General features: G+C 39.0%; 1 protein-coding gene across 3 annotated transcripts in view; it reads right to left on the reverse strand.

Annotated features, from left to right (window-relative positions):
• Positions 1-3,561: 3,561 nt before the first annotated feature.
• The window catches only part of CDIN1 (CDAN1 interacting nuclease 1), a 130,836-nt gene continuing 111,814 nt past the window's right edge, over positions 3,562-22,583 (reverse strand). For all 3 annotated transcript variants that reach the window (XM_075503039.1, XM_075503041.1, XM_075503040.1), the window contains 2 exons: positions 5,234-5,384; positions 3,562-4,378 (listed from right to left, as the gene is read on the reverse strand). In XM_075503039.1, coding sequence (XP_075359154.1) covers positions 5,249-5,384 — 136 coding nt within the window. In that variant the 3' untranslated portion in view covers positions 3,562-4,378; positions 5,234-5,248. The remainder of the gene's footprint in view (positions 4,379-5,233; positions 5,385-22,583) is intronic.

The following is a 22,583-nucleotide window of genomic DNA, read 5'->3' on the forward strand; positions in this document are numbered from 1 at the left end:
TTCACTTGGATCGGCTTAAAAACGCAGCCTGAAAAACGCACCAGGTAACATATTTAAAAAGAGCTTTTTTGATATTACCATTTCACGCTTATTTGAGGCTGCAAATAAATTATGCAAATCTCGTGTGTTCCAGTAACATAACATCAATGCAAGTAGCTGAATACTGTAAGATGTAACTCTAAATCAAGAAATCCTTATAAAAATAGGGCATCAAAATGAAGACTTTTTATTATGTGGAAAAGTTTTCAAAAAGTCTTTTGAAGCTCTTTGATCCAGCTTTGAAATAATTTTGGTAGATTACTATTGTACGAAACCCATAATTTATAGTAGCTGACCTAAGCTGCTCTTTGTATAACAGCCATATATGAAACAATAGCAGGAAAGTGAAAAACACAAGGGGAACTAAAACTGCTCTGTTTATTATTTAGCTCATAATTACATCTTCCTTATTTAATCTTTTGAATCCTGGCATGTTCTTAATAATACAGGTTCAAATAATATTTACTATACACAGGAGAGTTAGTTTTGAGGAACGCATTTAGACTATCCAAACTTTGTGTAACTTGTGACCTTTCCCTAACCTAAGCGAGGTCTATTTTATACAGATCGTACTAGATAGACGGTTTCTCTATAAATGGTGAAGCTGCTGCCAAGCTCCCATTGTTAGCTAGTTCATTTTTCAACAGGCACACTTTAGGTTCCTATCACACCACTGTAAAGAGCAAGCCCTTGAGGTTTCTTCTTTTGTCAACGTAATAAAACGGTTATTTCTGAATAACCTGCAAATCCGCAACAAATGGCCCTTTGTGACCCAGAATAACACGATAGGAGGAGGGTTTTTTTGTTTTTGCCGGCAGCCTCCTATGTTGTTCCATAATACTAAATACTTGAGCAGCATTTGTCTTAACATATTTATAATCTCATCCTCGAAATAACAAAAGCATGTTTCTAACAACTGTTATTCTCGCTCCGTATTCACTGTCTAACTGCAGCAGATCCCTTCAGAAGCTATCTAAACAGCGAGACTGCTTCAGCTGAAGTAAAAGGAAGCAGCGAGTTCAATTCTGTGTGCTTTTTGTTGACCCTTGAGGAGTCGCAATCAACTCTGGTAAATAAGAACAACCTGTAGGATGTACAAGCTTTTGCCAGAACGACTGTGGTTTGAAAACGGGGAGCTAGCCATCTTTCCCCTTCTGAGCCAAGCAGATTCTGGCACAGGAGGAAAGCTAACCCTTTGACTTCAACAGACCTTCTTGCACAACTGCTGCGCAAGCTAGGCACGAACTTGCAGAAAGCAAGTCTCCTTAATGAAAGAGACTGCTGTGACAGCTACATTCCTAATACTGGCTATGCCTGTTTTCTAGTAGCACAGATACACTCTTAACTTAGTCCTTTGTACAGCTCTACTCTCAGGACAGGAGTGATTGTACTGCGCTAGTGCTCTGCTCCGTGAACATTCCCAGCCTGCAGAAGTGACGCCTATTGCAAACCACGAGAATGAAGAAGAGCATCACAACGCTTCTCTGTTACAACGCAGTGTGGAAATTTGAGGACGCTCTGCCTGGTACCGAAAGCTGCTACTTAAATTAGAGTAAGAGCAAAATTGGTTGAGATGGTGGGTCAGCCCAAATGCATACGGAACTGGAAAGAGCACTCTTCAGATGTAGTATCAGAACCAGAAGCAGGCAGTAGAAAACACAGGACAGACTTTTCAAAGGGGAAACAAGGGCGAATGGGAGGATACTGAATAAATAAATGTGAAATGGTTAAAAAAGACGGAAAATTGAAAGGGGAGGATTTAAAGGCAAATGGAAAGAGCCATGAATAGTCTTCCATGGTAGTCTAGATGGCAGAGAAATCCGAAAGTAAATACCAGGAAAGAATGACTTTTTGAATGAGTGAATATAAGAAAACAGGATGAAAATTATTCATGAACTATCAGTACTATTAACATGATAAAATAGTAATGAGGTAAGCACAGTAAGACATTTGGTCCTTTTTCTCCAGCTTTAGAGCAGAAGTTTTATTCCACTCTGAGCTTGCTTTAGGGAAAGATTATTAAACTCATACTAATAATGTGTCCCCAGAATATAGGAATGGTAAAAAAAGTTTTCTTTTTATACTAGAGTGTGACCTGCCATTGTGCTGTTTCTGCTATACAAGGAAGTTTTACTTCCCTGTTCAACACAATTACATCAATTCCTAAAGCTCAGAACAGGCCTTATTACAGTGCTTGTAAGAGCAGATGCTTGGCAAGTCTATATATGCCAGTGAGAACATCATTCAGTTTTATGCACACTTCTGTTTTCTAGCTTGGCATAATTCATTAGCACACTCTACAGAATACTCCATAAAACTGGATTTGGCTTTAATGTTAAGGTTCTAATGACTACAGTGTTAGGGAAACAAAACCAACAAACAACCCACAAACAAACAGTAGTCTCTCCTCTTTAATATTAAAGTTGATGCTTACACCTGATAGAGAAAATACACAAATGAGGGGTTTTTGCAAGATACAAGAATAACAAAGTAGTCTTAATTTTTTTAATGTTCTGCTTTCAGCATTTAAAATAGTGACACAGTGTAATTTTTGTGGTGGCAAAGCTTGTTCGAGAGCATGTAATGAAATTAGTACAGTATGCACACTTTTGTGGCTTATTTCATCCTCATTCTAATACAAAGATTCTTAAAGGGGGCAATATATAAAGATGAGGTCAAAGCATTGATTAAAGACAGCTGTATTGCTTTCCAACCTGTTATGTCACAGCATTAGGTAGAGGAATAAATAAACAAATACAAGTCTAACCTGATTTATCTGTGTGTCCCCACATAAATTTGTTTAATGTAAAAACAAATAAAGCAAAGCTTTGATGGAGGTTGAGCAGAATTTTCAACATCTGTGCAGATAAATTTAATTTATTCAAAAAGAAAAAGCAGCATTAGTGCATCATGTAAAAGCTGATTTAAATGATTTCATACAACAGAAAGCATATGCACTAGCTAAAACAAATTCAGTTTGCCCTTAAAACCCACTTCACTCAGACAAGCATTACTTCTGAATTTTCTACTGTGATACTATTCAGTTATTTCTTCTTTTGTATTCTCTTCTTGATTTTACACATTCCACTAACCTAAACCACAGTTAAAAGTCCCAGGGGCAGCAACACCCTAAATGCAGCTTCTGTGTAGCATCAGGCAGGTACATTTCACAGATTCCTTCTGTGTATCTTTACGGGCAGATCCTTAAAGCTGGGCAGGTAAAATAAGCTAAGCACAATACCTTAAATAGTTGGACGTAAATGAGTTACAGGTGTCTGAATATTTTTTAAAAAATAAATCTTTCCACTATAACACATTCAAACCCAAGAAAATAATCTCTACGCAACAATAACTCACTGTGGTGGAGCTATACTGGCTTATCTCTGCAGCTAGGGACAGAGTACTAGGAAGACTAAAGATATTTTTCCTGAAAATTAAAGATTAGTCAAAATGATAAACTTCTGTCTGAAACTTACCAAAAAGTGTTAAAGTGAGAACTAAATAAATAAAGTGTTAAACTGAGAATTCAAAATAAAAATACTGCATATGCACCTGAAAATTATAACTGAAAAAAATGAATAGGATTAATACCCTTTCTTTTAGCTCAAGGCAAGACTGTAAAAAGTCTGCATGTGATTTTTTAAATCATACAGGCAGTATCGCCTCAAAAGTATCACCTCAGCTGAAAAAGATGATAAATATGGACTGTAATGTTTTAAAGACCCTTTCCTTATGGAAGAGGTTATCAACTTGTGCTTTAGGGAGACTGTTATCACACCTTTAATTCTACAACAGAATCCGTACCTCTGCTTAACTTCTCTGAAAATCTGAACATAGTGAGCATACATGCAAAAACTCTCATTGACTTTTCAAAATATTTTGTCCTTTCCTGAATGCCGCTTAGCCAAGAAAAGAGTATTACAGAGTGTCCAGCCCAATAAGCTGCTATCATTAAGAAACCTCTAACTGAGAGCACAAACCTGAGGCCCAATGCTGCCCTGCTGAGTGGCAACGAGGATGGAAACAGAATGAGATTGAACTCCTCAAAACTTCAAGGAGGGCTAACACCCACCTCAACGTAGCTCTGATCTTGGTGGTTCCAACAAGAGAAAAACAATGCTCTTACAAGCATACGTAAGTACGCAGGAAACTTATGCCCATTTGTGTGCTTTATTTGTCTTGTGGAACTGATCCAGTATGAAGCACTGTTTTATCTTTTTTTTTACTCCCCTTCTTGGACACCAGGATGGTAATCGTCTTCAGAAGTAACCCACATAGAGAGCTCCTGCACATTGTTCTTTCGGACTTCAGTATGCCAGAAAATTGCATGTTACAGTACCTACAGGGATCAAGACAGATTCCTTCCTTAAAGTCAGTTAAGAGAAAAATTCCTAGGTATAGATTCCCCGGGGGGTGGGGAGGAAAAGACAGAACACAAGTTATTTTTGAGTCATTAAACTACTTATTAAAAACCCCACAAAACTAACCCCACACCTCACAGGCTCATATACATAAAATAAATCCTTGCTCTTCACTTTCACCCCCCTCTAAAAATCCTGTAACTTAGATTATTTTTTAATTGTTAACTTGGGATTCCGTTGTTGATTTTAGCAATCAGATAGTGACAAAACACATATACCAATTATTCTCTGAAAATCTGGCTATTTACTGTAACAGCCAGAAGTTATATGATCCTGTCTTACCACTTGGGCTTTATGAGCTATGCATTATATTGTTTTAAGCCCCAGAATAGGAGTCTTTACCAATTTTCCACATCAGTGTAGGTGTTTCGGTCAGATCACTAGCATTGAATAAACTTGTGAGTGAAACCGTAAAAAAGCCACTTATTTTTAAAGGTGACTCTGTAAGAGGGACAAGAACGGAAAGTTGCACCTTTCAGCCTCTGCATTTTTGTCTTTGTTTAGAATGCTAGAAGCAGCCATCCGGAAGGAAGAAAGATTATGAGTATCTCGAAACTAGCTGTTTAACAGAGACAGAAATGCTGATAATGAGTGGGTTGTGTCTGTCTTTTTTGGCTGATCACAACAGAGGTCTGAAGCAAAACAGAAACTCTTGATATGTTTGTGTAACGAGGCAGTAGCATAAGGGCGGGCAGCCGGAGTTCAGCTGAAGTTCAGGGCAGATGCTGCCATTAGTTTACACTGCAGGAAAGGCAAATTGCTTCCGGATTTACCTCCTCCTCCCGCCATCAGCGTTGAGCCATGCTGTGTCGCAGAGTCACAATGTCAGTAGGAAAGCAGTCTTTTAGCAGGATACCACGTTCACGATGGCAGTCCAGCTCTTCAATAAATCCGTACCAGTAGATGACTAAGCCAGGGCCAAATCTATCAAGCAAAAAGGAAAAGGAGCTCATGCGATTGTGCTAGGTGAACTTTAATTCCCCACCTCCGCAATTCCAACGCAAGTAAACCCGTTAATTTCACTGCAAAATTGGAGAGAGTATTTGACCTCCATTTAATTTTAAAATTTTAATCGATGTTGAATTAATATATGTCATTAATACTGATTCCATGAATAAATTTAGAAAACAATAGAGACTCAAGCAATCCACATCAGAGTTTTGTTTTTTCTTTTGAATACTCTGCACATACCAGTAAAAAAAGACCGATGCCTTAAATATTAAACAGCATTTAGTAATTTTGATACACACAGAAGTCTCTCTTGCCACGCACTCTGCTCTTTCAGATTTAGGCGTGCAGGCATTAAAAATACAGGGGTTTACGCAAGTCCCAGTTCATGCAAATTATAATACCATGAAGATAACAACGAAGCCTTAAAACATAATCTCTACAATGAGCTATTATTGAGGTAATTATTAAGGTAAAGCACAATTCAGAAAGAAATAGAAAGTTTCTGCCGTAACGTCTCTGAACTGGGCCTCAGGAATTCCTCAGCTATTGCTACCTCTGACTGATCCCCACTAGGCAACCTCAGGAAGTAGCCCCATGGACTATTTTACCCATCAGGAAGTTCAGACCTTCAGGCTGGGTTCATAAAGAAGTAATCACTATCAATCACTGTATACTGCGATATGTTTTGCACATCAGTTTCACGTTTTTCCTACTGAGAGCACTTAATTAAAGGGCAGCACTACTTTTGGTGTAGTGTTGCAGGAATTTTACAGTGAAATCATAAATTATGAATGTTGGGTTAGTAAAAGGATGTCTAAAAACAGAACTGCTTTCTGTAGTCTAACATTACAGCAGTCTGTACAACATTAGGCCAAAAAGCTTTTTCTTTCCTTGATTTATTATATGCTGTAGTGAACTTGCCAAAAACAACAGTGCAGGATGAGCTGTTAGATACCGTCTGTACAAGAAAAAGTTCAATAGAATGTCATGTAATGGTTTATATGCAGAGCCGTGCTCAGGACTCAACCAATATGGTAGCCAATTTTTGTTAATGTTTAATTGTAATAAAAATGTGTTGGGGGGAGGCACGGTAACCTAAATGTCCACTTAGCAGACAATACAAGCACTCGAAGCCGTGGGTAGTGCCAGACCGGCTTCATTAGGGTGGTTTCTTGCCAACAATGGAGGGAAAACTCTATTTGATGTGCTCATGTCATGGAACAGGCATCAAAGGAAGAAGAAACCCCCGTGGCTTCCTCCTGCAGTTTCAATTAGATACGGTAGTCTTTTGCCCGAAACTGCTGCATAGCGTTGTAACATTTCGGTTTATGGCTACTACTCTTCAACCTCGAAGTGGCCACAGTTTAGCGGCAAAGTAAATTGCCCCTCAGCATAGCTGAGGCAACACTGGCAAATGTGCTTTTTGCAACTGAGAGACGCTATTTGAAAGTGCAAAGGTTGAACTCTGACAAATCCAGCTATGCTAGCTAGCGTATTCAAACATGTTAAGCACTGAATAAAGCCCGGACGAAAAAGTGGCTCATACGGAAGGACGATGCTGCCTACACCCAACTCCTAAGTTTTCTCTGGCTGGCAACAACTTCAGCCTCTACTGTCCCTGAGGACTTCTCTCCGTTTGCCTTTGCTGAAGCCCATGTGGGGCCGAGACGTGCACGACCCCTCTGTACCGCGGAGGCCAGCTAGCCTAGCAGCAGTGAGGAGCAAATGGCAAGGGAAGCCAAGGACCGCCGCTCACTGCCTCCGGTGAGAGGCAGTAATTTCCTCATGCAGGATGGGCCTACTTTTGTTATTCCACAGACTACGTATCCGTTCCCGCATCAACCAAACGGAGAAAAGGGATAATTGGGTGGGGAGGTACTTAGGTACTAACCAAAGTAATTTTAAAAGCAAAAATCCCCAGAAGATAGGGAGCAGACCTTACGTTTCTAATGGGCTATTTTCTGCAAGGCAGAAGCTATGAAATGTACACAAGTCCTTACTCATTACGAGCGCGTGTGCCAGGTAAAATCTTGATGCTAATGAGCAGCTGCTCAGGCCAAGTTCTGAAGGGCTCATTTTGCTCTGTGTGGCAGGCTGAATCCCCTATCCACCATAAAACGCATGGGGCACTGGGCTAAAGTCATTTGTTAGGTTATTTTTTGAAATTGTCATTTTTAATGAAATTTTAAATAAAATTTCAAGCTCCTCAAGAGGCTAATTTATGTCTTTCTAGCAAATCATCACAGCTCAAGCACAATTTTTCAGGAATATTTGTGCTTAAAAAATTATGTCCAGAAATGCCAAATTTGATGATAAAATTTATATGCAAGAACATCTGCATACTGTTAATTGCAGGAGCAAGTACATCTTTAGCATGCCTGTGTAACAGTACATCAAGCCTGCTTTAACTACATCAAGACTGAGTTATTATAGCAAAACTATTTGCCCTGTGCTGCCTAGGTTGCTCTTTTTTCCACTGTATTGTGTCAGTCCTATTATAGCTCTGTATCACACAGCCCATATTTATGATCACATAAAAAACATACCATACTTTTGTTTAAAAACACTTAAGTGCAGTACTTAAAACCAAAATTAACTTGTTGGCACATTAAGCATTTGCCACTGACTATCAGGAACTCCTGCTGCTAAGTGCTAATTTCTCTCTCATTAATGCCCAGAGTTGGCAAATCACAAACAATGCCACTGGTTAATTACTGCTGCCTTAATTTGAAAAGACACTTAACCTTTTTGTGTAAGGGGATGAGGTAGGGAAGTGTAACCTAGAAGTAAGAATTATCTTTTTTAATTCAACTCCTTCCAAAGTGCAGATATGACACCATGAAGAATGAAGCTCAATGCTGTGAATTACAAAGTAAAGCTACAGATTTATTTCTGCATCAATCATAACATTTAACAAGTTAGTGACTAACCCTGGCTTACACAGGAGAATAAACTAAAATGACAGAATGCTTACTTAGTATTGCTATGGAAAGGGGACTCATTTAGTAGCTCTGAGGAGGAGAAAAAAAACTCTGAATGTACCAAATGATTCTAAAACTATATCGATATGGTATGCAATATAGGCCTGGTTATCCCATTTCATACGAAAGACACACTGAAGAAAGTTTAAGCTTAAAATGAAAATCAAGCTTAGAATGGAACAAACTATGGACTCCTGTGGATTCTGTTCTTGCTCAGAAAAATTGTACAAATCCCTAACAATGTGCTTAACTTGTATTTTTCCTTCCCTGTCTTTAGTTCTTACCCTGAAAAGCTTAGGTGTGAAGGAACGTGGCCAAAAGTTATACAAAACTGTTGTTTTACCTATTCCAGTGAAACGATTACTTTTAGAACTTTACTTTTATATGGAGTTTCTTTTTAAAGCTGAAAAGAAGTCCAAGTAACTAAGGTTTGGTTAATTCCATGCAGTAAAAATAGAATATACAGGAAATACAGAAGCAAGCTTCCTTCAGAATATCACAGAATCACAGAATCACAGAATCATATAGGTTGGAAAAGACCTTTAAGATCATCGAGTCCAACCATAAACCTAACACTGCCAAAAACCATCACTACACCATGTCTCTAAGTACCTCATCCAAACGTCCTTTAAATACCTCCAGGGATGGCGACTCAACCACTTCCCTGGGCAGTCTGTTCCAATGCTTGATAACCCTCTCGGTGAAGAAAAATTTCCTAATATCCAGTCTAAACCTCCCCTGGCGCAACTTGAGGCCATTTCCTCTTGTCCTATCACTTGTTACCTGGGAGAAGAGACCGACCCCCACCTCTCTACAACCTCCTTTCAGGTAGTTGTAGAGAGCGATGAGGTCTCCCCTCAGCCTCCTTTTCTCCAGGCTAAACAGTCCCAGCTCCCTCAGCCGCTCCTCATAAGACTTCTGCTCCAGACCCTTCACCAGCTTCGTTGCCCTTCTCTGGACACGCTCCAGTACCTCAATATCCCTCTTGTAGTGGGGGGCCCAAAACTGAACACAGTATTCGAGGTGCGGCCTCACCAGTGCCGAGTACAGGGGCACAATCACTTCCCTAGTCCTGCTGGCCACGCTATTTTTGATACAGGCCAGGATGTCATTGGCCTTCTTGGCCGCCTGGGCACACTGCTGGCTCATATTCAGGCGGCTGTCAACCAACACCCCCAGGTCCTTCTCTGCCAGGCAGCTTTCCAGCCACTCTTCCCCAAGCCTGTAGCGTTGCATGGGGTTGCTGTGGCCCAAGTGCAGGACCTTGCACTTGGCCTTGTTAAACCTCATACAATTCACCCCAGCCCATCGATCCAGCCTGTCCAGGTCCCTCTGCAGAGCCTGCCTACCCTCCAGCAGATCAACACTCCCACACAACTTGGTGTCGTCTGCAAACTTACTGAGAGTGCACTCGATCCCTTCGTCCAGATCATTGATAAAGATGTTAAACAGAACTGGCCCCAACACCGAGCCCTGGGGAACACCGCTTGTGACCGGCCGCCAACCGGAGTAAACTCCATTCACCACCACTCTCTGGGCCCGGCCGTCCAGCCAGTTCTTTACCCAGCGAAGAGTACACCCGTCCAAGCCATGAGCAGCCAGTTTCTCCAGGAGAATGCCGTGGGAAACCGTGTCAAAGGCTTTACTGAAGTCTAGATAGACAACATCCACAGACTTCCCCTCATCCACTAGGCGGGTCACCTTATCATAGAAGGAGATCAGGTTGGTCAAGCAGGACCTGCCTTTCCTGAACCCATGCTGGCTGGGCCTGATCCCCTGGTTATTCTCTACATGCCGTGTGATAGCACTCAGGATGATCTGCTCCATCAGCTTCCCCGGCACCGAGGTCAGGCTGACAGGCCTGTAGTTCCCCGGGTCCTCCTTCCGGCCCTTCTTGAAGATGGGTGTCACATTCGCTAATCTCCAGTCAGCAGGGACTTCCCCAGTTAGCCAGGACTGCTGGTAAATGATGGAAAGGGGCTTGGTGAGCACATCTGCCAGCTCCTTCAACACTCTCGGGTGGATCTCATCAGGCCCCATAGACTTGTGAGTGTCTAAGTGGTGCAGCAGGTCACTCACCATTTCCCCCTGGATAATGGGGGCTCCAGTCTGGTCCCCATCCCTATCTTCCAACTCCAGGGGCTGGGTACCCATAGAACATTCGGCCCTGCTAATAAAGACTGAGGCAAAGAAGGCATTAAGTACCTCAGCCTTTTCCTCATCCTTGGTCACTGTGTTTCCTCCCACATCTACTAGGGGCTGGAGATTCTCCTTAGCTCTCCTTTTGCTGCTAATGTATTTGAAGAAGTGTTTTTTGTTGTCTTTTATAGCAGCAGCCAGACTGAGCTCTAGCTCAGCTTTGGCCCTTCTAGTTTTCTCCCTGCACAGGGAGAAATGTGTTATATAAATGTGTTATATATGTGTTATATATGTGTTATATATGTGTTATATATGTGTTATATATGTGTTATATATGAAATGTGTTATATATGTGTTATATAAACATAGCAAGCGAAAATTGTCCACACAGGTTGCTTCAGTTTACTTAAAAATCAACCAATAAATATGTAGTTATCATTATATAAATCCTGGTTTAGTCATTGCCTAGTCTTGACCTTAGAAGTTGTGACTACAAGGTGGCCAAAGCCAATCTAGCTGCACTTTAGCGCAGGGTCAGAGTGCCAGAAGTGCCAAAAAAGAGGTAGACAGGCTTATGACCCCATGCCATGGCAAGAAGAGACCAGGATTACAAAAGCCCATGGATTAGTTTAGGCCTGATCTAGGCTTGATATAGAAGACTAAATTTAGTCTAAGTACTAAGGGCAGCAGACAGTGTCTCTCAAAGAATCAACTGAAGGATTTGAGATAGATGCTGGAAATAGTCAAATATAGTTTGAATAGTTACAGGCTCAACAGTGCTTTAGATAAAACTTATGTCTGATCATACTACTCTAAATAAGTCAGCTTTGCACTAATTTAAGAGTGTTCAGAGGATCTTTTGTACTGGTTTAATGACACCAATTTTGAGAGAAACTCATAGTTAAAGGAGTATAGATTTGTACATTGATAATCCTGGGACACTGGGCTTTGTCCTTGGAAAGAAGTTTCACAGAGATACGCTGAAAAGCCAGGAAGGTGAAGTTCAGATAACCCAAAGCCAAATGGTTCTTTTCCTTAAAAAAAAAAAAAAAAAATCGCATCTTCCTTACAAGCCAAGGGATCACTTAAGAAATAAAAGGGAAAGAAAAAACTAAGTAAAACGTGAATCTGGGTTTAACTTGCCCTCCAGTTGAACCAGTTTTGTGCTAGAAAAGAAAAAAGACTTTTATTTATTTATCAAAGTGGCCTAGTAGGCTCACACATATTCTACTTCACTTCAAGAGAAACTACTTTCTAGTAATGTCTTTTCTTCTGGAATGTCTGTGTGGGGTCCATACTAGCTTCTAAAGATTTGCCTAGACATGTGGCTGTTGCGAGTGGATTTTTTCACCATCAAAAAGCCTTGCATGTGGTTTTATGAAAAATGCATTTTCAACACACTGCTCGATACTGAGCAGAAATGTAAAACATCTTGCAATTGTTTTAAAATAAATGTTCACTTTATTTATTCTTAGTCTATTTGTTATAGATGGGTTGTATGCATCTCAGCGTAATGTAAATAATTTTGATTCCAAGAGACTCGCATAATGAAATGCTGGCATATGAATTATTATTTCTAATGTGCATGTGTTTAAGCAAATATCTTATCAAACAGATTCAGATGATTATTCACGTTATACGGAAGCATAACAGTCTACCTGGTTGGTGATTTTAATTATGAAGGTCACATCTGAATGTGTCTTTGAAGGACTGCATTCTGGTCCCTTGCTTTTTAATGTCAAGTCATCAACAGTGCCAGCTAAAAAGCTGGCTTTGTTTTCTTGTTTTTCTTTTTAATTATCGAGCAAATTAGAGCATTACCACTTGTACATCACTACTTATTTCCTCGGAAAAAGGAATTACAAAAATTCACAAATAAATTATTACGTTCTAAGTCAATTTAACATGGTTCTTGAGAATGACAGTTGTGAGTAAACTCGTTTCACTTGTAGTACTAATAACTCCTGAAGATATAATAATCAAAACCCCCTATAACATCTAATAAGTTTACTGTTTAAGGACTCACAACTTTATTTTAGTGTACTTGTAGAAGTCTCATTTGCGTCAGTGGAGGTAATTTAGATATTGGCAGAGCTCGGCTAGTAGGCAACAACTGCAGACCACATTTTCAAGTAAGGTCAATTGGCATCAGTCAGCCAACTTCCTTATGTCTAGACCAGTTTACTACTGCTGATGACACAGCGTTATATATCTTGGCAAACATTTAATAGCCACTGCTCAGAAACTGACTTTGATTAGCAAGAAATTTTCCGTTTAAACAGCTACCACAAGCCTAGTTCAGAATAGTTTATAACAAGGTATTTCTGCTACTGTTCACTTATATAGCGTTTTAAAATCAAATAAAGGTACTTCTGCATAAAGACAGTGCATTTTAAAAACTCTGAATGCAATCTGAAGATAACTGTGGGGTTTTATTATCCCTGTCGCTTTTTAAATCCACACACTTTTATGATCCAGTGACACACACACACTCATTTAAATAAAAGATGCCTTCAAGGCATTACACAGCACCTTATTTCTTTGACTTCACCAAATCTAGTCAAATCGTTCTTTCTAGTCTAGAAAGAAAAAAAATTCCAATACTTAGTAAAATCAAGTAACTGAATGGTATTTTTTGCTTTAAAAATCTGATTCTTAACCTGTAACTCAGAAGGCTACAATATTTTTGGGCCCAACTCCCTAAAGCCACTTGATGTTGTCTTCCTGCAGTAGCAACTGCACAAAAATATAATTACTGCAAATGTGGCTCAAGAAGAAGTTTAACAAGTTCTGATCATATACTTTTAAAGATAATAGGAAACTTGTCCACGGCAATAGCAAGCACTATATCAAGCCTCACACAGAGAAGTTATCAGCATATTATGTCTCAAGGATCCAGGCATCCAGTTTATGCTGCTTAAGGTAAAATTAAGCAAGTAAAATCTAATCTGCTTTAAGCTTTGATGTTGCCACAGTAGTTGGGGGAAGTCTTATTCTTACCGAAGACAAGGAAAAAAATTAAAGTCTATTAATATTCTATGAGACTCCCCTTTCCAAGGAGGTTTTGACTCAAAAGTGGGAATTTCTTTAGGGCTGAGAAAAGTAGGCATTTCCATGAATGCCAGATATTGATGTTTTATGCAGCTGATGTGGAAGTTGGAACTGTCAGGTGAAAAAAAGGTGGATGGAAACTAATATCAGGCTTCCGTCTCCATAGTCACACCTCTCTTGGATATGGTTAAATCTTAATGAGCTTTTTTTTTTTATACTAGCTGTCTTTTTATCTCTGCAATGAGACTGTTAAGGCATCGATCAAATAGCAATATTTCAGTAGGCTTATAATATGATTTAATTGCTTTTGGCATTTGGAGAAATAAAAACAAATCAAGTGATATTTATGTGGATATAAGAGACCGTTTAAAATATTTCAGAATTTTGCATAGCACAATTTTTAAATGCATATTAATAGAATGCACCCAAACTGTGCAAGTTACTGTCATTAAAATATTATAAATACAATATAGCTTTTAGCTGCATAATACATTTTTAATAAACAAACTGTCGAAACACATTATTCACTTACACTTATTCATTCAGATCTGAGTACTGTTCTCCAGGCAAATAAAGGATTTTTATAATCCTCAATGACAAGTTAGGTTTTTTTAAAAATATAGTTCTCATGGAAATTAACTTTTAAAAGCTATGATTAAATAACATTAAGGTTACACTGATTTACAAGGATCAAGGCTTTCTAAGTGAAGACTGATGCAGTGAGTGAGAAAGAAAACACACACTGGCTCAAGGCAGCTTGTCATTAAGACAGGAGAGCCTTGAGTGAACTTTGAATTTCTCAAGTTTTGTTGGTTCACGTCCTAACTTCTATTAAAACATATTATTTTGTTGTTTATTAATAGTATTCCAGATGCTCGCTTCTCAAAGTGGCTGTGTGTGCTTAAGGTAAAACATTTTTTTTTTGCCGGTCTCAGGATCTTCAAAATCAGGTAGATGCTTTGCACATCAGACTGTAAGGTTTTGTGCTGTAAAGAGAGAGTATAAGATGCCCCTTATGCCTGCACCGCAGGATTGGGCTGATGTACTGAAAATTAACATGGTACTCACATCACATTTTAGAAAAGGAATTGTTAATCCTTATACTGCTGGGCTGTTCCATGGACATTATGGCCAAAGTTGTCTCTGGCTTTAATGGAGATCACTTGAGTATGTGTTTTGGAAAACAATGCATTTTAGCTGCCTGGGAAGTTAGTTCCAGTATCAATCTAAAAGAGCTAATAGACAGTGTTCCAGGTTCCTTACTTGGTAATTTGGTGATAGGGCCAAGTTTCCCTGAAATATAAGGATCTTACATCATTTAACCATCTCAATACAGGGCAAAGTGACTTCAGGCACCCTGGATTATAGGCATAACTAAGCAAAAGAAGCTGAACCAAAAAATGTCAATTTGAAATGCATAGTATAAGAAAGCTTTCTAGATCTTCTTTTTCAGAAGTTTCATAAATTCCTTTCTGATGGAGAGAGTCTAATACTCTGCATTAGCTGTTGCATCTACAGATTTGTCTTTTCTAATTCAGGGTTAGCACACTGTTTTACTGTACCTCTACAAGTGCATTGTGTTCCTGTTCAAACCAGCAATACCCTTCCATCCCGCAACGTGCAATCTGACGACTAGTTTACTAAAGCTATGCTACTTCTATTTAAGTTGTGCTACTTGTATTTAACAGTTAAGACACTGCAAGAACGTTGCTACCCTTTGAAAAGGCAGGGAGAAAAGGTGGTTGTTTGCATTACAGAATTATTCCATATATTGTCACTGGAAGCAATGCTTTCTGATTAAACCCAGGCAAAGAACAGTGCTTCCTGAGGTACTTGCTCGTTACTCAGTTTCCCTGAGAAAACCTTATGCCATTAGTTCACTCTCCAGAGACTGTCGATGCAAGGCCACTATTGTTTGATTCTGCACATTTGAAGCTGTGGATCAGTGCTGAGAGGAGTTACTGAGGTTATTTCAAACATTCTGTTAAACTCACAGCAGTCCTCCCAAAGGAATGCTTGGCTGCAAACTACCTCTTATCCTGGGTGACAGAAAACATGAGAAAAGCTTTTGAGTACAGTTAGATTGAGGTCCAGGCAGCCGTAAGTGCTGGTCAACTCATGTTGCCATTAGGTGATTAATAGTTGTTTATTTTTAGGGCTGGAAGTAACAGGCCATCCTAAGGCCACTGCAAGATGGTATCTGAATAATCTGTGAGTGCCTCATAGCTTGCAGCAATCCTTTCTTTCTGTGCAGCTGTTTTTCTGGTGACAGTGCTTGCCACAGTGATAGGATATGCCGAAAATGCATTTAACAGGGGATGCAGAATTGCTCTCACAGCAATTTATTTTTGTTTAATAGTTATTGTAAAATAGAACCAAACTAATCAGAAAAGTTGTTCAGCAAATTTTGATAGCAAAAATGTTGATAAATAAATGTACTACATACCTGTGTGTTTAGCATTTGCTGAGCATAAATCTTGGAGCCAGAATTAAAGCTACCTCAAGACATTTTGAATGAATTATTAGACAATTCTGTATCTCCAAATCCTTATACACAAATATACAATAAAACAAACAATGTAACAGATGAATTAACAAATGGAGGACAGCTCATCTGGGCTTCCAACTTCCCAGATCAGAGAATTAGTCCAAGACTGGATAGTAAATCACACTGAGTATCTTCACACAATGTTGCTTAGCACTTAACTGCCAAACACACTATTGTGCATAATTGACAGGCAGAAATATTTTATGTGTAATGCTGTACTTAAATTCACCATCTCTCAAAGTGTAAGTCACCTATCCATATTAAGCAGGGAAGAGATGAAAAAGAAAGTACTATGTCTGCTGCCCATTACTGTGGCACCTGATGCCTACCCAGAAAGAAAGCAAACACCTCCTCCGACCTGGAATATTGTGGCTGCCTTTGGAATCTGCTGGCAAACTGTAATTGTGCCTAGCATTCACTCTTTTCATTATGAATCTATCACTTCGGTCTAATGCCTGAGGCTCTCCAGCTTGTCTCCCAGTTGATACATATACCCAGTATCTGTACAGTCCAAGTTGGCCCTGCCCCACTTCGTATTTGAAAATAATGTTTGGTTGTTATTTGGAAAAAGAGTGCATCCTGAGATATGTAAGTCTTAAGTAGCAACTTGTATCACCTGCAAAATATCCAGTCTCTCAGAAGACTACAAGAACATTTCACATGGTTTTAGGTGGAGACTGTTCTAGAGACTTTAGGAGACCATCAAGGCAATTTATAGAATTCTTACATTCATTATTAGATCAAATAAGTGCATAACTCGGTGTTGTGGTTTAACCCCAGCCAGCAACTAAGCCCCACACAGCTGCTCACTCACTCCGCCCCCGGTGGGATGGGGGAGAGAATCGGAAGGGTAAAAGTGAGAAAACTGGTGGATGGGGATAAAGACAGCTTAATAGGGAAAGCAAAAGCCGCGCACGCAAGCAAAGCAAAGCAAGGAATTCATTCACTCCTTCCCACGGGCAGGCAGGTGTTCAGCCATCTCCAGGAAAGCAGGGCTCCATCACACGTAACGGTTACTTGGGAAGACAAATGCCATCACTCCTAATGTCCCCCCTTCCTTCTTCTTCCCCAGCTTCATATACTGAGCATGACGCCATACGGTATGGAATAGCCCTGTGGTCAGCTGGGGTCAGCTGTCCCAGCTGTGTCCCCTCCCAGCTTCTTGTGCCCCCCCAGCCTCCTCGCTGGTGGGGTGGGGTGAGAGGCAGAAGAGGCCTTGACTGTGTGCAAGCACTGCTCAGCAGTAACTAAAACACCCCTGTATTGTCAACACTGTTTCCAGCACAAATCCAAAACACAGCCCCATACTAGCTACTATAAAGACAATTAACTCTATCCCAGCCACAACCAGCACACTGGGGATGTGCAAAGAAATCTACTTTCCTTTTTCACAAGGAACAGCTTTTTGCCTTCTGTCTCCTTCACTTTATATATACACACACACACACACACACTCTTTATTTGTATCTATCACCCAAACACAGCTCTACCGCGTGCACCTTCTGAAAAATTCATAATGCTGTTTAGATTTATTTACAAGTTACTTGCTCTTTCCTAGTATATACCAAGACTAGAAACAATTTCATTTCAACTTTCTTTGCTTACTACGCACTGAACCTTTCTGGGCTCACTGGTAAGGTACGGAATTCTGTTCAAAAGGAAGATACACAAATGTACATTGCCATGTAAGGGAGCCTATAAGGAGGGAGAGGAAGAATCAGAGGAAAATGATATCACTTGCGAAGGTTTAAAAGCGATACAGATTAGTCAAGATAGCCAGTGACATATTACAATCCATGTCTGATGAGAATTGAGCCAGAAGTCTGCAACATGATAAAAATCACATTAGTATGAATATTTTCGCTTATATAAGAATATGTTGAAAATAGTGGAAGACAAGTTGGACTCCATATTCCTGTGGGTTTGTTTTTTTTTTTTAATCTTTGCCATGCAATTGCTGGATTGATCTTGTGTCAAGTCACTTACTCTATATATGGTATTTATATGTTAGCTGTTCCCAAAGATGGTATGAAGGTTATTATCCCAATAGCCACAAGGTCTCTGTGTTAAATATAGCAAAATCCTTTTAGACAAATTCAAAATGAACTGAGCGTGACTATAGTTTTTTTTCCGAAGGTCAGTGTAGTATACACACCTGTACTATGCAGTCGGAAGACACCGTAAAAACTGCTGTATTGAAAATGGGAGTCAGTGGGTAAGATATTAATAAAACCCATGCAAAATGTTGCAATACTAACATTATGTGTGATACAAAGATTTTTCTTAGTTTTTGCTGGTTTAGGTCTCTGATAACCATAATTGTTAGATATTTTTAACATTTTAATAAAACACAAAAGAAGAAAAAAAATCCACTAAGCATAAAACTTCTAGTACCGAGTAATCTTTTCGCCTTAACTGTTTCTCTTACTCAGTTTTATTTTATATGCAGTGTATTTTATAAAAGAACATTGTTGGTTGGCAGTCTTCTAAGGGTATCAAAGATAGCACCAGCAGTCTTTTTGAAACGAAATAGAAAAAAATATGTTATTGAGCTGCTAGTCCTATTCAGTCCTGCTCCCTTTAAGACAAAAGCAAAACTAATAGGAATGAAAAGCAACAACAAGAAGAAAAATAATGAAATACAGCTTTTCCCTCCAAAGATAAATTAACTTGCAAGTAAGCAGCTTGGAACATCACGAACAGCCGAACAGTTTTACCAACCTTTCTGAGACTTGGTGAACTTCCATCGGAGCACAGTTACCTTCTTGTTTTTTGGTTCTTACATTGCCTAAAAGCTCCGAGTAAGTACATTTAGCGATAAGATTAGTATCTGTCGTGAGCAGCTGTCTTTCCCTCTCCTGTGTCAGCCAAAAATTGTGAGGAGTTTTTTGTTTCTTATTTACTTTTTAAAGTTCTTATTTTCTGCTGTTCTCTCGGTGTATGTGATTGCAATGCCATACGTTCAAAACATAATGAAGGACAGAAGTTAAAAATGGCTCCTGAATTCCATGGTTGCTGTACTCTTACAGGAACCTCCTGAGAAAGCTGTCTCTCACACAAAGCCACTTGTCACGAACAGCCATAATGCAGCTTAAGGAGAGGCGCTGACATAAGGTTTCCATCTGCTCCAACCTGAGCACAGATCACTGAATATGTTGAAGATGAATGACACCTTCAACTTGAACTGAGTAATGGAAGCCCAGTATAGACAATAAAAGATACTTAAGATATTCTTCCTGTCAGTTCTCTCAGTTTATAGCACTCTTACAAAAGAGGAGGGTTTCCCTGTCTGGTCAAGCTAGATTGTTGTTAGCTGGAAGGAAAAAAAGAAAAAAAAAAAAAAAGAACCAAACCCAAAAGAAAAAAAAAGAGGAAAGCAGAGTCAATAAATGAGAAGGGAGAACAACTGCACCTCATTAAATTAAACAGTCAGTGAACATTTAGGCAATTTGAACTATTTCCTTCTACTTCTAGGATCTCTCCATACCAACCCCTGACTTTTGCCAAAGATTTGGAAATCTCTTACTGCACCTTTGAGGCATCAAGTTTTTTATAAATTAGTATTTCTACACGCGAGATAACTTTTACACATAGTTTTAAATAACTGAATTGACTTAGAGGTAGGCCTGTGCACAACAGACTAGTACACCTTAGTTAGATATTACATATTACTACATGCCAATACAAATACACTCAGCAACTCTGGCACCATCTTCCTGAAGAATGAGATGAATGGGCAATGGGATTTGGAGCTTTTCAGCACCAGGTCTTTGCTATGTGGAATTCCTCTAATGGCAAAGTTATTTCCAGCAGCTACTGAGATGCAAACTGACCGATTATCACTTGAAATAGTGTGGTATCTTCTGTCCTAGCTACAAAAAACAGCTACCCAGTCAAAAAACCCAGCTGCCTCATACTCCTTCCGTCAGAAGTAGCTGACAGCAAGATGTAAAATGGACAAAGGCATACATGATGGATAAATGGACACAGGCATACACAATTTTTTCCTCAAGCCTCCCTAGGCCTAAAGCAGTAGGATGATCTGGTAAAGAAGAACGTGTAGTGCTCATACAGGTATTTTATTTTTGCTGAGGGTAAACAGGACTTCCACTTAGAGACCGGAATATCTCTCCCTGTCCACAACTACTAATCCACATTAACATTTTTAAAAGCTATTTCTAAAGCCATACCAATAGATTAAGCATTATTTTTAGTTAAGTTCAAAGAGAAGAAAGAGTACAGCTTTGCCTGCTTTACCTGATTTCACTATGGCAACAGCAGAAAACGGTAAATTCAGGAGATTAAGAGAGCTATACTTCCAGCTGAACCAGCAAAAATAAGAATTAAATATTAATTTAGAATGTCTTGATTACCTACAGGTACTTTTGAACTATTCTTTAATTAAAAAAAAATCAAGTCAGACCACATATAAAATGATAGAAATGGTATAGAACAGTACAGAACAGCTTCTATTTGCTTAATTATGTTGCCACTTCAATGTACTTATTTGCTCTCATTTGCTTAACACTGCCAATATTTAGTACTGTGCAAATTTATGGAAATCTGACTTTAAAGAGCTTTGTGGTACTGAGTGATTTTAAATTTTTTTTATATACTTATACTGAAGTGACTTGATGAGTTGCTGGAATAAATGAAATATAACTGAATAGCACATAACGATGTCTTGTGACATGCTGTGAGGTAATATAGGCAGTAACATGTCATCGTTGTAGGTAAAATAAGCTGATTGGTTTTATACTGGTTTACTTTGCACAAAAGTCTGTCCCATGACAATAAAAAAAGGATGGATAAAACCTGATAGATTTGTAAACTTCTTCCATGGGCATTTAAGGACAATTTGCACAGTACCTTGCTTATATACCGCAGGAGTTGGGAGATTGTCTATTTTTATTAGGGGAACACAGACTGTATTTCACTTTTTAGAAAACAAAACAAACCCAAACCAGATACTATATTTGGATTGCTACTGTGTAAATACATAATAAACAAAACCTAGTAGAAGAGCAGATGTGGTGACAGTAAAGGAAAACTTTTGCCTTGTTGATATCACTGTCTGGCAGCCATGACCAATCGTAGAACGTTTCTTGTCTTAAATAGTAAAGATCCAGAAACTAAACCAAACATTTTTTAGCCAGTGTTCAAGTTATCCACTTTTTTACTGCAGATAATTATTCTGACTTTTGTACATGATTTGCAATTTAACTAACATGCCTAAAATATTGCAACAGTTCTTTTCAAACCTACATAGACATACAGCCTGTAATAAAGAAATGATATCTCCTTTTGCTTTCCCACAGGAAGAAGGAATCGATCTGTATAACAGTTGATCGGTAAAGGGACGCAAAGTGATGCAGCTAAGGAACGGGCAAAATAATCCTATGAAGCGCTGGGAGAGAGATTTTCAATAAAAATCTAGAAATATTGCATTTCCTTAAAGACTTGCTTAGCTCTCACCTGGAAACTGTAGACAGGTCATTCAAGAAAGACATATAATAGCCAGACATGGAGCAAGGCTACTGCAACGTCCAGGGAAATGAACAGTTGCTCATAGGATAGACTAGATGAGTTTGGCCTTTCCAGTCCAGGAGAGCAAAGGCTGAGAAGAGGTCTAATTGTCCTCCACCAAAACATCAGGGAGACCAATGCTCTGGGTCTAGAAAAAACTTCCAGTGAGGGCGATGGGACCAAAACACTTTAAATGCTTTTAAAATCCCACTTTTTAAGTTTAACAAACAGGTTATAAGACACAGTGTTTATGATAGCTGTGGATGAGACACAGTGACAAAATCTTACACGCTTCTAAATGCAGTACGTGAAACTAGTAATACAAAATGCTCTCGCAAGCAATTTGAAATGGTATCACCACTGCTAACAAAATTAAACACAGACCCAAATGCTTTTTCCCACCTGAGGAACAAAGACAAATGCCTGTATAAGACGACGTATATTTATAGAATGAGATACCAGAAAGTTATTCAGAATGCAGGAAGATAAAGAGTTTTTAAAAAGGTAAGATTAAAAGGAATCTCATTTTCAAATGAGCAATATGAATCGGAACCATTGTGTATTTGCCCACAAAGAAAGCTTAATAATTTAGTTTTCATAAATAATAATGGACTGTCTGATTTTTATCAAAGGTAACATCTTCAAATTGCAAAGGTTCTCTAGGCTTGGAAGATAAATACATAAAGACAAGTAAACTTTTCTAACTGAAGAAGTATATACAACTTTTCTAATTTCTCTTTTTGTTTTTACAATGCATACACACAACCTCAAGCTCTTCTGGTTCAGTGTTATCCAGGTTACTCTTGCCTAATCCTCAAGCCTAGAGCAAAGTGAACAATCAAAGATATGTCGAAAGAAATGTAAACAACCACCAAACCTCAAAAATCCAAGTAATAGCTCCTCACTAGTTCCCTGTCCTAGTTTTCA

Source organism: Mycteria americana, chromosome 5 (assembly GCF_035582795.1).
Source record: "Mycteria americana isolate JAX WOST 10 ecotype Jacksonville Zoo and Gardens chromosome 5, USCA_MyAme_1.0, whole genome shotgun sequence".
Classification (NCBI taxonomy): domain Eukaryota; kingdom Metazoa; phylum Chordata; class Aves; order Ciconiiformes; family Ciconiidae; genus Mycteria; species Mycteria americana.